Below are 17,356 nucleotides of genomic sequence, written 5' to 3'. Positions count from 1 at the left end.
AGCAGCAACAACAACAAAGTAGTTTGTAGGCTTACTCCCCGAGTAAGCCAAAATGATATAAGGTTGAATATCTCTTGTTTATGTCACTATTCAGTGTCAGGATTTCTGACCCAATTTGATTTCATACCATTTCAGCGTCGTTGGGAATTCGTCAGAAAGCGGTCAGGAGAGTCGTGGTCTACGATCTCCCAAATGGCGTCGAGGTGGCCCTCGTTGTGTTCAACGCGGAGGCTAGAGAGGCTGCCCCCCTCTCTATGGTGAGTTGAACAGATCATTTCCATCCCAAGTGTATTACATTATCCATATGGGTGACAATTTTCTTCAAGCCTCCATTACATTTCGAGATGATGCTAATTTTGATCGTCAAATTTTTAATTATAAAGTTAAGAGTAAGACTGATATTCTTCCACGTTTTCGCAACTCTCATTATTTTTCCTGAACGTCAATTTTAAATTCCTAGAAAAAGAAATGAAATGTAAAAAAAAAAAAAAATTACCACTGAATGAAACTTAATTACTTCATCATATTGCTAATGATTACCACCGCAAACATAAATAACATTCGATTCAAAGATCAAAGTTTGTTTCTCTCTCTCTCTCTCTGATATATATATATATATATATATATATATATAACAATATATATATATATATATATATATATATACATATATATTACATATATATACATATTATATATATATATATATAAACTATATATATATATATATATATATTACAATATATGGATATATATATGTATAATGTATAAACTAAGTATATATATAATATATATATATATATATATAATATATATATATATATATGTAATATATACATGCATAAACCACATATCATTATACAAGCAGAGCCACCAACCACCCCAGCTCCCCAAGAGGATAATAGAATCATTCTTCTCCTTCCCTTCTAGCTGGAATCAACGATATCCGACCTAAGGGAGAGGGTGGGCTCGTCCCTTCCCAGAAACCCCTCCGGTGTGCGCCCAAGCCAGGCGTGCATTGTGTGCGGCTTACAGAAAGCCATCGAGGTTCTCGAGGCGGACGGATACTCAGCCCAGGTAAACCAATCGTTTAAGGCGTTTTCCAAAAAGAAAGATTTTGTTGCGCATGCTCTTCGCGTTATCGCTTTTGGCAAAGAGGGGGTGTGGGAAGGGATGTATATTGCGTTTTTTTTTTTTTTTTTTTTTAACAGCTGCCTTTTGCTAGGTATTCTGATAATTAAGTGTTTTTTTTAAGGCGAGAGAGATGGGGGGGGGGGGGGGGTTTGCATAATTTTGATAGGTGTGTTTTTCCATATTTGCTTTATTTGCTTTGTTTATGTTTTTTAGTATACGAGTGCGACCGGCGTTGGCACTGATACAGTTATGCAATAATACCAGCGTTAATATATATATATATATATATATATATATATATATATATATATATATATATATATATATATATAATATGTATATATATACATACACACACACACACATATATATATATATATATATATATATATATATATATATATATATATATATATATAATGAATAGTCTTCTTAAAACCTTAGTAAAAATCTAACAAAACAAAAGCAGCAAATACAAAATAAAAGCGAAATCACAAAAATTAGAAAAATAATAAAAAAAAAGCAAATATAAAAAAAAACAAAAAAAAAACAAACGATTTATTGTTCACTTCCGGTTTCATCCTTTTGATGACCAGTGACCCTGAAATTAGAGGGTCCAGTACTACCAAACACACTAATTCCAACTTCCCTAAATTCCTGGAAATTCAAATTCCAGGCCGCCAATATAGTGCTGGTGACCAGCGGGGAACACGGAAGAGAGACGGAAGCACCGAAGGTTCAACAGGTCATCCAAGACTACGGCCTGCGCCTACTGCTGGTGCTGTACCCCTTGACAGAGCGCCCTGGGATGCCAGCGCCCGAACACAGCCTGGTGCCCGTGGCGCGAGAATCGGGCGGTCGGGTATTCACCGTCATGGACGAGGGCGTTGGTATAGATTCAAAGGTAACATTTATATATTCACTTATAGTTTATAATGTTTATAATTTTCAAAGGTAATATTTATCATTTTTCAGCCTCGCATATACTAAGTCACAAGTGGTTTTTTCAATATTCGCAAAAAATAAATCACAAATACATTTTTTAAGAATACTAAATATAATACTAATACTAATACTAATACTATATAACTAATAATAATAATAATAATAATAATAATAATAATAATAATAATAATAATAATATATTATTATTATTAATTATTATTATTATTATTATTATTTTGATCATCCACCCTTACAATTATCAAATATACCAAAAAGCAGGACGCTAACCTCAATAGTATTAATTTTATTTAAGGTTAAAATGATCCATTATCGTCCGTCTGGCAACGATATAGGACAGCCCCCCCGCCCCCAGGGCAGTGGTTAAAGTCTCATGTGCCGCGCTCATACAGCATAACACAGAGACCACCGAAATATAGATCTATATTTTCGGTAGGCCTTGATCATCATCATACGCTGTACAGGAAAGTTACTCGTTTCATTTTCCCCCTTCATCAGGTGAGCATGCTCGTGTCCCTCATGGAAGCCCTCACCGCTGCCGTGGCAGCGGGAGGAGCCACGACGCCCGTCCTGCTACACAGCGCCACCTACCAGGGAGGCATCGCCTCTCTCAGCTCCGGGGCATTCTCTCTGGACGACTCCGTGGCCGCCCATGCCCGATTCGCTATCTACTACTATGACCTCAACCACGTGGGGAACACCATCCACCTGACGGCGCCCTCCGGAGCGACCTTCGCTTCCGTCAACATGCAGGAGGAGGATGGAGACGTCAATATGATCTCTGTCAACCTGAACAATGCCGAGGTACCTGTCGTCATGTGTTTCATTTTTTTTGTCCATCTATTTCTTTTTTTTATCGTCATCTGTTTAATTTTTTCTTTTATGTCATCATTTCATTTTTTTTTTACGTCATCAGTTTCATTTTTTTTTTTTGTCATCTATTTCATTTTTTTTATTTTTTTTTTCGTCGGCATCTGTTTTCATTTTTTTTATGTCATCATCTATTTCATTTTTTTTTCCGTCATTGCTTTGTTTCCTTTTTTTTTTTTTGGTCGTCATCTATTTAATTTTTTTGTCGTCGTCGTCATCTGTTTAATTTTTTTTTTTCATCTATTTCATTTTTTTTCGTCATGTTTCATTTTTTTTATATCATCTATTTGCATTTTTTTCCGTCATCCGTTTCATTTTTTTTTATGTCATCTGTTTCATTTTTTTTTTTTATGTCATCTGTTTTCATTTTTTTTTATGTCATCTGTTTCATTTTTTTTTATGTCATCTGTTTCATTTTTTTTTATGTCATCTGTTTCATTTTTTTTCGTCATCTGATTTCATTTTTTTTCGTCATCTGTTTCTTTTTGTTGTTGTTGTCGTCATGTTTCATCTTTTTGTAGTCGTCTTTTTCATTTTTTTGTCGTCATATGTTTATTTTTTTTTTTTTTTTGTCCAATCTGTTTTATTTTTTGTCGTCATTTGTTTTAATTTTTTATTTCGTTACTGTTTCTTTTATTTTGTCATCTTTCTTTTTTTGTCATCTGTTTCATTTTTTTGTCGTCATGTTTTATTTTTTTGTCATCTGTTTCATTTTTTTTCAACAGTTGTTTCACTTTTTTTCGTCATCTGTATCATTTTTTTACGTCATCTGTTTCTTTTTTTTTCGTCATCTGTTTAATTTTTGTCGTCATCTGTTTCATTTTTTTGTCGTCATGTTTAATTTCTTTTTTGTCGTTATCTGTTTAATTTTTGTTTTCATCATCTATTTAAATTTTTTTGCAGTCATCTGTTTCATTTTTATTTTGTCGTCATCTGCTTCATTTTTTCTGTCATCATGATTCATTTTTTTTCGTCACCTGTTTCTTTTTTTTTTTGTTTCTTTTTTTTGTCGTCATCTGTTTCATTTTTTTGTCATCATCTGTTTCATTTTTTTTTCGTCATGTTAATTTTTTTTGTCGTAATCAGTTTCATTTTTTGTCGTCATCTGTTTCATTTTTTTGTCCTCATCTGTTTCATTTTTTTTTTTTTTTGTCCATCTGTTTAATCGTAATCTGTCATCGTCTGTTTCATTTTTTTTGTCTTCTGTTTCATTTTTTTATCATCTGTTTCATTTTTTGTCGTCATCTGTTTCATTCTTTTTTTGTCGTCATCGGTTTCATTTTTTTTGTAGTCATCTGTTTCATTTTTTGTCATCTGTTTAATTTTTTTTGTCGTCATCTGTCTCATTTCATTTTTTTTATCTTATTACAAAGAATCCTTGTACTTTGTTATATGAATGTACATATATTTATATTTATAAAATATAGCTTAAAACTGACAAAATTATTGAACTACCAAATATATACAGTACATTACAGAAAATAAACCTGTACACTTTTTCTTCAATATTTCAGTAATTATGCATCTCTGTGCCATTATTTTCCCAATCAATTTTTCCTTCAATTTATGGTAGTCTCCTTCTCTCCCAAACTTTCATCGTGTATGCAACGTGCAATTTCATTTGCTTCTGCTCATGCTCTTGCTTGACTTCAACTCTGAAGAACAACCCCTCTCCCCCTCCATCCCCACCTATCAAATAAAAACCTCAACCCTAATGTCAGGAAGTTTGAGATCATCTCACCTGCATCTAATATAAGAACCATCTACTAAAGTTTCCTCATATATTATATTACAGTATTATATTTCACAAAGTCCCTGATATTTTCAGGGCATTCGTGAAATCACCAATTCACCTCGGAACATTTGACCCCCCGAGGGGCTAGTACTAGCCGTGTTTAGTACTAGCTACATGGGATTGGGGATCAAGTGTCCCTAAATGCATATGATCCACGAGGGGCTAGTACTTAGCACGGCTAAACAATGTAGAGTGAATCACTGTTTCGCCGTGTTTAGTACTAGCCCCGTGGGGATGAGATGTTCCTAAGTGGATTGGTGATTTCATGAATTCCCGAAAAATTTCGGGGATTTCTTGAAATCCCTGATTTCACAGTCTTACTGTCACGTATACAGTGTCTGATTGCAAATGCTTCTGTTCGTGTTGTTGGGTAGCCTCAACTACGAAGAACCGAAAAAGAAACTCTGAACCCCAGTGTCTGGATATTTTAAGATAATCTCTAACCTTCTTATAGGAACTATTTGAAGAAACACACCAACAGACATAATCCCAGAGTCTAAAAGCTGAAGTGAATCTCAGCCACGCCTGCTTTTAAGAGCCGATAAAAGAAATCGCACTCATAATCATAAACACCTCTTACATAATCCCAGAGTCTAAAAGTTGAAGTGAATCTCAGCCACACCTGCTTTTAAGACTCGAAAAAATAAATCGCACTTATTAACACCTCTTGCAGACATTCGAAGCCAACGCTCGCTTAAGATTTCACGCTATGAATTCTTCAACATCACGGTAATGATCAGGAATGAATAGATTTTCACGTCTATTTTTAGGAAAAAATCAAGTTCTTCAATCTATGACCTTTTACAGGGCCAATACCATAAACATTAGTACTTTTCAGAATGATCACCAACAATCTTGGAAAATGGACCAGTTAAAACAATAATAAAATATGATGAAGTATAATGATAAAGAACAATTGCACCATGAAATTGTACTTAGAAATGATGGCCGCATTACTTAAAATGCTCTCGATAACTAGAAGATGAAACAATCAATAGCTAATTCGCTAGAATTAGGAACACAAATCACACAAAAAAAAAATAGTCAAGTCCGGGAATCTTTCTAAAATGGTTAAATCGTACCATTGTCAGGTAAAAAGCCAGTAGTAAATCAGATTTAGACCCCATTGAACGCATTCTTGATAATCAGATTAAAAGTAGTGAAGTATCATACACCCAATTTAGGAGAGGTAAATAATCCTCCTACCCGGACCGGACCCAGTCCTGCCACGCTCGCTCTCTCTCTCTCTCTCTCTCTCTCTCTCTCTCTCTCTCTCTCTCTCTCTCTCTCTCTCACGCTCAACTTAATAAAGCTTCACAATACACGCCAATCATACGATTTCTGCTCGCTTCTAAAGCAAAAGCCTGATATCGAACTTTGTATTTGCTAAGCTAATTCCCAATGTATACGAACAGCAACTTCAGTTCTGTACAATAGCCTTTTTAAAATGTAAACTATGTCAGTACTTTGAAAATGGCAAACTATTGTAATACAGTACATTGTACTGTTCGTCAAAGTGTAATTCATTGGCAATAAACCGAGATGGCATGTTTCTTATAAAGTTACAACCCTAATGATGTAGCCAACACTTGCTGTTACTTGAACGATTACAGACTTCTTGTGATGTCAGTAAACCTAAACATATTAGTTTTTTTACTGTAACTTTCTTTGACTCCTCATAACTGTGCCTTCGTCAGATATCACCTATTCCTAATGTATGATTAATATCACATGCTTCCTCCCTTCCTTTTTACAGGTACCAGGAATCAAATTGATTATTAATAAAGACGAAATCCTAAGATAAAGTACAAGACCATTCAATCTTAAGAGGAACGAACTTCATCTTCCCAAAATGTCAACAGTCATCGTTCTCCTCTTCTTTCTTTGTCTAAACACCTAACCAGAACTCCTCTCTCTATCCCCTCCCCACTTCCCGCATTCTCCTTTTAATTATCCTTTTTTTCTCTCTTCATCCTCAGCGCGGCGTCTGGCGCTACAAGGTGGAAAATAGAGCCGACTCCCACCAGGCACTGCACATTCAGGTCACATCGTTTCCGAATTTAGACAATAAAGTCACCGTGAGAGTTTGGAGCAGCCAGGAGTCAGCGGATGTTATTACCGTCCCCAATCAGCAGACACCTATAATCTTATACGGCGAAGTGAAGGTAATTGGATATCTAGAGCCGGATTGTGGGGGCAGAGAGAGAGAGAGAGAGAGAGAAAACTTTCAGCTTGGTCTGAAAGCTAAACCACGTCCTTTAATGTGACAGGGGCCATGTATCTAACCCCCAAGAAATTGAGGTTTAAACAGTTAGGTCAAGGGAAATCGTTTGGATCGTTGAAAAGATAAGATTTCTGAATACAATTTATATATATATATATATATATATATATATCATATATATATATATATATATATATATATATATATATTATTATATATATATGTATGTATGTATGTATATATTATATGGTGGTCATATAACTTTATGTAATAGCAGAATCGAATCATCATTATTTTCTCTCCTCAATCTCCTCCAAAACAATTTGTTGTGTGCATGTAAGTGTGTGTGCCATTGCATATATACGCATACTGAAATGTACCCATTTCTGTAACTCGATTTACTTCCAGATGGGCGGAGCAGCCGTAATGGACGCAGGGGTAATGGCAACACTACAGAGACTTGGAACCAATGCCACTGGTGGTACCTACGTGCCTGTCAGGGTACAACTGCTTGACCTGGGTACTGGAGGTGGGTACACTTGATAGACTTTTCAAGCTTAAGTTTTTAGGCCATAAGTATCAGAAAAAAAAACTTTTAATATTATATATGTGAACTAAGCCAAATCTTGTCATCAGAGAAAAGTAGTCTATTTCGGTAGTAAGAACTGACGTTAATTCATCTCATATTCTGACAGATCCTGATATCACGAGAGGCGATGGTGTTTACTCCCGTTATGCTCCTCCACTAGAGGGCCCTGCCAGATACTCTGTGGTTCTCTCCGTGGATGCAGGAAAGGCTGTCTTGGCACTGGCTCAAATTCATCTCCGGGATCATGATTTGAGGCACCACAGGCATGCCCTCACCAAGGAGGTGGGTTACTATAATATGACCTAGTGAGTCAAGTTGTTCAAAGTAAAATTTTCACATCCTTAAACAGACAGGAATATTGCTAACTACTTTTCTTCAGTTCTGTGATAGAGAGGAACTTATTTCCTAATATTTTCTTTGGTAATGTCCCACAAAGGCTAACTGGGGCAGCTATGATGAAGGACGTGACTGGGCTGTGCCATCCTGCTGTGGCAGTGTAGTACCTTTCGCCCACACCCGTCAGGCACCGGCTTTCACACGCCAAGTCACTGGACCAACCCTAGATATAAGAGATTATCACATCCTCCACAGGGATAAGGTCGCCCCTGCAAGGTACCCGTGACTGTTTTTTTATCAATGGAATATTTCTCCCCTTAATAGTGGTACTATATAAAGTCACCTAATAAGCAATGAAGACATCACTGGATTATACCTAACCGACTTTAATACACTTCTCCTTTAGAATTGTGGATTTGAGGGCATGGGTTGATTCAAGCAGTGGCCAGGTCGTGCTCGATTGGACAGCTGTTGGAGAAGACAGGGACTGGGGAAGGGCTCAGCTTTATGAGGGCTTCATTGCCCGCTCAAAATCACAGGCTGCCACCCATTGTTCGGGAGAAAGGATTAAGGGTCTGCCAGTTCCTTCAACAGCCACAACAAGGGAACGAGCTAGTATTTCCATTACATTGTACGAAAATGTAAGTTCTATAGTTTCATGGGGTTTTATACTGAAGCTGTTGTCACACCCTCAGTGCAGGTTCTGCTGAAATGTTAACTTTTAGTTAAATTGTGCACATACTTTCATAGGATTTTGTCCAAAATACTACTGGATTCCGCTTTGCCTCTGTCTTTGTTAAATTCCTAATAGCTTTCTGTTGTTTACTAATTGAATTGCACAAAAAGTTTTAATGTACCTGCCGAACAAAGAAGTGTGTTTGTGTCATTTATGCGACCTTACCAACTGTTTGTACTTTGTCAACTTTCTAGAAAGGGCAGTGGGTATGCATCAGAGCTATTGACAGCCAAGGAAACAAAGGGCCTCCAAGTAATCCAGCAGCCATATGGCGACCTATACCACCTTCTACAGACAGGGTTACTATTAGAGCCAGAGGACCAGGTAATATATTGTTCTGTTTTCTGAAAATTGACAAGAGGAAAACAAACTAAAAATTAAGCCAATGTATGAGCAATGCATAATTCATTTTCTTTAATCTCAACAGGTGGCTCAGGTCTTTCATCTGGCTTTGGTGGCTATGGATCAGACTTGGGGATTGGTGGGAATGAGAAAGTTGCAGTCATCAGTGGCTGCATAGGTGGTCTGATACTAGTGGTGCTGCTCGTCGTCGTTTACTGGTACTGCCTTGCATCCCCTCTTAAAAGAAGACTGAACAGACGTCGGCAGCCTCACAATGACTCTGAAAAAGCAGCCACGAGTCTTGTGAATGGGGGCAGCGTCGTCGTCAAGTCTGCGTCCCGAGGGAGTGTCCTGATCAACCCAGGTCCGGAGTCCGCCCACCAAGAAGCTGGTAATGGGCAGAACAGCACTCCTCACAGAGAAAGGAGGGAAATCAGCAGAAGTCCAGACCTACAGAACCCTAGCTGTGATCCTCTTCATGGCGAACTACAGCCATCCTCATCTCCAAACAGCAGAAGAGATGGCGATGGGGAAGAAGACTCTGCCTGCAGAGGTTTATCCATGTCTATCCCCGACGTAACCAAAGTCGACTGCGGTTCTAGGGATGCTGAGATCAGCAGTGTGCCCACGCCCCAGTTCTTCACTCTGGGACGCCACTCGAAGTCGTCGCCAAGTAAACGGGGCAGCCCGCTGAAGACCGCGAAACCTGACCTATACGGATCAGCTGAACTCAGCTACGCCCAGTCTCCCGTCAGGTACGAGCCGGTGGGCGCTCCCCAGTACTACCCAACCGTCCGTCCACGCCAGACGCCACCAGACTCCTACAGCGACGGTCCCGACGACAGCAGTTTATCGGAGCAGCTGCTCTGTGACGATCGGGCCTCCTCACCCCCTCCCCCAGCACCGGCAGACCACGCCCACTCCTACTCGAGCATGCAGAGGCATTCCATCGCGCTTTTGTAAACAGTGATAGATATTACGGAATGATTTTTTTTAAAATAATACAGTTTATCTAAAATACCTTTGACAGAGGAAGTCATAGCTGTCATAGCGTTAGTGAACGTCGGAGTTTCTTCTCCTTCCCCAAAAATCCATCAAGATAAAAAGAAAGACTGACTATTATTACTTTATTATAAACCTTCACCTCGCTTTAAAGCACGTATCATAGTGAAGATACATGTCTGGTGCTGAAAAGAAAATAAACAATGAAAAAATAAAAATATAAAATTAATCGGGTGACTGTGTGTGTGTGTGAGAGAGAGAGAGAGAGAGAGAGAGAGAGAGAGAGAATCAATTCTGAGTGTGAAATCATTTAACGAAATCGATGTTAATTCCCAAAATACGAGCGTAGTAAACGGTAATCCGGAAATGGTGATGATAGTTCTCAGAATGGAGAGAGAGAGAGAGAGAGAGAGAGAGAGAGAGAGAGAGAGAGAGAGAGAGAGAGAGAGAGAGAGAATCAACAGTTTTCCGAATGTATAAGTGACGAAGAGACAATCAGTTAAAATAAAATAAAAACAACTTGTGTATAGAAACAAAATGCGATAAAATTCCGTATGGCAACGTTCATTAGCGACAGAGGACAAAGGTGTGTTCATTAGTTTAGTTCTCGGTCAGAAAACTGTCCCACATAATCGACTCTTGTTCCTTTCCGAGCGTTCGCGCGACACCATAAAAAAAAAAATGGACGATGGCGTTTGTATATCTGTGATTTCGTGTGATGTTAAAGAAAAAAAAAACAATAAAACAAATGGTGACGAGTCTTTTTACAGGATCCAGTAGTTTTAGGGGATATTATGAGAAATTGTAGTTTTGTAAAGGTACATAATTGTGATAATATTGGTGTGTTTACAGGTGATTGGGGGGGCGATCATTACAGATTGACTGTATACCATGTCCCCAAGAAAAGTTAAACTGCTAGAAATTCCAAATATAGAACTGTATCTTTTGAGATTTTGAAATCAGTGAAATCAAACTGTAAAGCAACTAGTTTTTAATATAGAGAGAAAATAAAACAGTATTTCGTCAATCTCTTGGATAAAAGTGAGTAAGAATTGTCATACCACAAAGTTTGAAAAAAAAACCAAGCGAAGCTTTAATATAACGAAATTAAAGCGATATACCGTCAACAGCTTGGAAAGAAATGAATTAAAAATGGAATACCACAAATCTTTACAGTGTTGCATCTCGGTGGAATTCTGGTAACAACGGAGAACGAATTGAATATCGATTCCTAATATTGCTCGCGATCAGTGACCTTTCCGAAACCTGGCCGCGACGAGGGAAAAGGATAACCTCATGAATACAGAGTGCATTTTCGATTTCACAAAGACGAAGCCGACGGACTTACGAACGAACGTGGTCACGAAGGCATTCCTGGAGCGTTCTGGACCAAAATCTAGTGATTTCGTGAGGGCTGACCGAAAGGACTACGCAGTTCCACTGAAGAGAAAATCCGTGACTGGAAATTACATTATATAAGACACTTAACAAAAAAAAAGAAGAAGTTTTCGTGGAAATATTATCATTATTATTATTATTAAAAGACGTTTGTACATAGAGTGATATATGTGAAATATGAGGCATCATACTATTTGAGATGTATAAAACAATAAATATATTATTTGTGTAAAAATGAGAAATAGTCTTCGTATCGAACTCTTATGAGACAGTAGGAAATGTCACAATCATTCATGTAAATATTAGCTGTTTTTTATATATAATATTCTATATAATAATTATAATATTATCTATTATATAATATAATATATAGTGATATATATATATTATGTATATATATATATATACTATCTATATAATATTTATAATATATATATATATATGTATGTATATGTATATATATACATGATATAATATATATTATAATGTATATACACAATATTGTAATATGTAGGTATGTATATATATCATAGATATATATATATATAAATATATAGATATATATATATATATATATATTATAGATTATATATATCTATATATATGTATATGTATAGTATATGTATATGTATATGTATTGTATGTATATGTATATGTATATAAGGTATATATATATATATATATATACTATATATATATATATATGTATATGTCCACTTAAAGCTCTTGAAAAAAAGCTCCCTGTGATCTTTTAAAAAAATATAATGCTATTCCAAATAGCACGTCAAGTAATTCTAAGTTTCTATGGACTATAACTAAATGTGTACATACGAGTTCTGTGTAGGTTTATATTGATCTCTTATGCCATTGAGAAAAAAAAACAGAAGATATAAACTAATGCTCTTCTAAAGAGAAAAGAAAATAATGGGTTCTTATGTTCTTAGAACTTTTGAGAGAACCTTCTGATAATATTGTACTTTCAAGAAACGCAGGATCATATTTTAGGATTGTACAGAGAAAGACAGACAGGATCCACACACAAACACGCACACAGTGCGTGTGTGTGTCGGTAACGCACACTCTCATACGTTAATTAAGCTGGTGTCAAGACAGGTGTCTGTAACTCGGAACTACACAGTCATCGATTGAAATAACCCTCACATTCCCCAATCCAATAACTCTTTGTAACTCATCATTCGTAGTGGTGGTGGTATTAGATGAGCCGTTCTAAAGATTAATGCCTCTTGACATATCGATCATTACCTGTCCTACCTGTCTATCTGTGTCAAAGGGATCGAAATAGCTTTTTTTTTTTTTTTTGGTACGGTGTACAAAAATGTCATCAGTCAATTTCCTACACTACAACAAACAGAACTGGGATTTTATAAGTGCATGTATTTATGGGCGGATTCAAATTACACAGACAGACAGATACACACACACACATACATTATATATATATATATATATATATATATATATATATATATATATATATAGTGTGTGTGTGTGTGTATATACATACATACATATATATATATATATATATATATATATATATATTATATATATCTATATATATATATATATATATATACAATTATTGGAGGAAATCCCCCCACTGGTAAAAAACAGATTTTATTCCCTTTTTGGCAGCTGTTACCACCACTTCTACTGAATCATTTAACGTACCAAAATCAAGACACTAAATTTCACAGTCAACAATATTTAGCACTAAATTATTCATAACATATCCCTTTTCACTGTCAATGTCAACATATCACCGAATACTATACATATCATTAAATTCTAATTAATATTACCATAAGCCTTTCAAGGAACATATCACGTGTTATAACGGATTTTAGACATTTTTTTCTTTCTTAACATTTAAGTTATATCGAATTGCAACTAATAATTTACTCCTTTTGAAATATATCAATATTCTAATTTTAGTCTAAATACTTATAGCTAGAAAGATAATAAGGTGAGAACAGCCTAGGTTCGTGTTGGTTTCAGCTCATGGGAAAATACCTAAGAATAGTTTGGCTTAAAAATTAATATCGGTTCCCGTACCTACAGAATTTCGTTCTACATATCTACAGGCGTAATGATACAGTTAAGAACCCCTGCTACAGACAGGCATTGCCTGTAGCCTCTCAATAGCGAAATTATATTATATCCTGTAAAGAGAGGGACCTCCCACGGTGTCGAGAAATATGAATGATATCTAAACTTTAAATTTTAAGTTTTTTTTTTTCATTTATAGAAGGATTATGTAATGGATCAGATACTGTCACCGAAATAAGCTTCATCACAAATAGCTTTCTTTAACTCGAGTTCCTTACAGTTTCAAAGACCTTTTAATAGGTCTTACTCACTCATATAGTTTCATGAATCTTAACAAATTGATATAATAGTTTTCTGACACAAGCATGAACATATACACACACGGAAACACAGTCATACACGTACACACGCACACACATAATATATAATATATATATATATAATATATATATATATATATATATATATATATATATATATATATATATATATATATACACACATACATACATACATACATACATATAATGATATATATATATATACTATATATATATATATATATATATATATATATATATATAATATATATACATCTACACTACTCTAAACACACATACAAACTCCAACTTGAATATATCAGCATTAATTAACAAATATTTCTATTAGCAGCATTTCCAACCCCCTTTTCTATAGTAAGCACCGTGGTATTAACTTTAAAACTAAATCTTATTAGAATGAATTTAAAATCCTCCTCATTTAAACCATATATTAATATAATCTAATTAAAACAATTGACAATTTACTCCTAAAAACAATAAGTAAAAAACTTTAAAATTTCATTAATTTAAAGCATGTAATATAAACAAAACACAATTGCCAGTTACCTTCTAAAAAAAATAACATAATTACCAACGTAAACACAAGTAAAACAATACACCTACATATTTGTTTATTTTCTTTTTTCACCTAAGCACATTATCTACACATCATCATGGGAATTCACCAGGTGTGCTAAAGTGTATTAGGTAACGTTGGAATCAACGATGGTGAAGATTATTAAAAGAAAAAAGAAAAATGACAGAAAACTGAAACAATTAAGCATCATTGCTACTACGCTTAATGAAAAGATAAAAGAAAAACATCCGTGTAATAACTGTGTGCTGAAATGTTCTAAAAATAAATCGATGTCATCATATTTCAAAAGCTTGTTTTTTTTTCTTACTTCCTTCCATTACATTTTGTGAAAACCTTAGTGTGGGCATGTGTGTGTTTCTATCAGGGATTTAATTTTTGAAAAATTTGTGTGTTTCAATCAGGGCTTTCATTTCCATACGAAGAAAATGAAAGCCATGAGGACGAATATGAAAAATCCCAAAGAAACACACACGCACATACAAACGTTTCCAAAGAATGAGAATAAAAATCCCCAAAAAGAAAAAAAATATGTTTCTAAAGGGCGAAAATAAACACCTTTAAAAAAACACGCTCAAACGTTTCAAAAGGATGAAAATAAAAAAACTTTGAAAGAAAAACACCCAAGGTTTCCGAAGGACGAAAATAAAAACTCTTAGAAGAAAAACATACAAACATTTCCAAAGAACGAAAATAAGCCCTAAAAGAAATACACACATAAAAACGTTTAATAAAGACGAAAATAAAAAGCCACAAAATATAAAAAAAAGCACAAACATCTCCAAAGGCCGCAAATAAGAAGGCCTAAATGAAACATATACGTAAAGAAGCATTTTCAAAGGCGAAAATAAAAAGCCCTAAAAGAAAAACACACACACGTTTTCAAATAACGAAAATAAAAAACCCTAAAAGAAAAAAAAACAACAGACAAACGTTTCCAAGGTACGAAAATAAAAACCATTGAAAGAAAAACACACAAATGTTTCCAAAGGACAAAATAAATACTCTAAAAGAAAAACAAATTTTCAAAAGGACGAAAATAAAAAAGCCCCAAAAGAAACACAAACACCAACGTTTCCAAAGGACGAAAATAAAAAGCCCTAAAAAAAAAGTTTCCAAAGGACGAAAATAAAAAGCCCTAAAAAAAAAAAAAAAAAAAAAAAAAAAAAAAAAAAAAAAAAAAAAAAAAAAAAAAAAAAAAAAAAAAAAAAAAAAAACTGTTTCCAAAGGACTAAAATAAAAAGCCCAAGAAAAAAAAAAAGTTTCCAAAGTACGAAATAAAACACCCAAAAAAAACTGACCCTAAAAAAAAATAAAGTGCAAAACCCAAAATAAAACACCCTAAAAAAAAAGTTTCCAAAGGACGAAAATAAAAAGCCTAAAAAAAAAAAAAAAAAAAAAGTTTCCAAAGGACGAAAAATAAAGTAGAAAAGCCCTAAAAGAAAAAAAAAAAGTATCCAAAGGACCAAAATAAAACGCCCTAAAAAAAAAAAAAACGTTTTTCCAAAGGTTGAAATTAAAAACCCCACCCCTAAAAAAACGCACACAGACAAACTTTTCCAAAAGGATGAAAATAAAAAAAAAAACACACACACACACACACACTAACGTCCCCACACGACGAAAATTAAAATGCCCTGTTTAAACCACACGTGTTTTCTGTGCGTTCTTATCGGGGCTTCTCAATTTGCGTCGTGTGGAAACGTTTGCGTGGTAGGTTCTATAAACCGGCACCAAACACATCCGGAATAAAACACCTGGATATGTGTCAGGAACATCTACTGGCCCTGCTGAGGGGGGCGGGGGGCGGCGGCGGGGGGGCGGGGCGGGGGCGGCGGGGGGGGGGGGCTCTTTCTCGACTGGAAAAAATGAGGCTTTATCCTCGTACTCTGCTAATTTAACTCTCTGGGAAGTGGCAGAAGCGAGGAAATATGTGTGTAGAGAGAGAGAGAGAGAGAGAGAGAGAGAGAGAGAGTGGTTAAAAAGCCGTTAAGGGTAAGAAAGCAATGTAAGTATATAAGAATATAAAGTTTTACATCAATATTTTATGGTAAAATAATAATATAGATTTCCGAGACTAAAGTTGACATTTCACACAAATACCTCATTTAATATTCTACAAATACCTCTTGAGAGCACCTCACATTGTGATTATATTATATATATATATATATATTAATTTATATATTATATATATTATTATATATAATACATATATACTATATATATAATAGTACATATATATACATATGATTAAATTTGGCTAATTAAAATTACTGAGCCAATGGTGTGTGATAAGCAGCTTGTATTATACTGTGGCCTTATGTAACTAAACATAAAAGATGTTTTAATAAAAGTAATGGCAGAATTTACAAAATTGATTTTATACAAAATTCTCTCAATTCTTCCAATGACTTGTTTTCTAGCACACTGGTATTTCTAAGCAGCTGTTCACTTATCACAGCTTTTTATACGTTCATGGTTAATTCTAACTTAGATGCAAAAGCCAAGTTGAATTTCTTAACGACGTAAAAAGTATGATTTAAAGTCTGACAAGGTAATTATGCTGGTAAAACTTGTACTCGTGGTCATTTTTCCATACACGAAAAAATGGGCAATTAAGGCTTAACATTCCAAGGAAAAATCATTATGAAAAACTTCACTAATAAGACAAATTAATGAACCCGAGCCGGACATAAAATTTCAAAAAATTAATCTAGCCTTGTACAGTTTCAAAGGTCAAACGTAATCTTGTATTTCCTGGCATAATTATTAGGTTCATAGGTCATTTGAAGGTCAAGGCTTTTCAGGCAGCTATGCAGCTGCACAAATTTCAGTAAAGTATCACCCTGTCTAAACCAAAGGGCCAGGTTCGAATCCTGGCATGGGAAGATGCACTTATAACTTATCATTCCCCCTGGGTGCGAGTTATTCGCAAGCTACAGTGAATTCGTTAATAAGTGATGTTTGTGCATATAAAAG

At 35.0% G+C, this 17,356-nt stretch overlaps 1 protein-coding gene across 1 annotated transcript in view; it reads left to right on the top strand.

Moving 5' to 3' along the window:
- LOC135207512 (calcium-activated chloride channel regulator 2-like) overlaps positions 1-10,437 on the top strand; it is a 33,602-nt gene extending 23,165 nt beyond the window's left edge. The window contains 12 exon segments of the mRNA XM_064239333.1: positions 136-157; positions 160-257; positions 931-1,077; positions 1,811-2,038; positions 2,596-2,901; positions 6,742-6,927; positions 7,395-7,515; positions 7,682-7,857; positions 8,012-8,187; positions 8,318-8,552; positions 8,842-8,971; positions 9,075-10,437. Coding sequence (XP_064095403.1) covers positions 136-157; positions 160-257; positions 931-1,077; positions 1,811-2,038; positions 2,596-2,901; positions 6,742-6,927; positions 7,395-7,515; positions 7,682-7,857; positions 8,012-8,187; positions 8,318-8,552; positions 8,842-8,971; positions 9,075-9,952 — 2,703 coding nt within the window. The 3' untranslated portion in view covers positions 9,953-10,437.
- Positions 10,438-17,356: the final 6,919 nt, after the last annotated feature.

The sequence above is a fragment of the Macrobrachium nipponense genome, chromosome 32 (genome assembly GCF_015104395.2).
Source record: "Macrobrachium nipponense isolate FS-2020 chromosome 32, ASM1510439v2, whole genome shotgun sequence".
In the NCBI taxonomy this organism is placed as follows: domain Eukaryota; kingdom Metazoa; phylum Arthropoda; class Malacostraca; order Decapoda; family Palaemonidae; genus Macrobrachium; species Macrobrachium nipponense.
The sequence above is the reverse complement of the archived record's forward strand: the minus strand, read 5'-3'. Positions and strand labels throughout refer to the sequence as shown.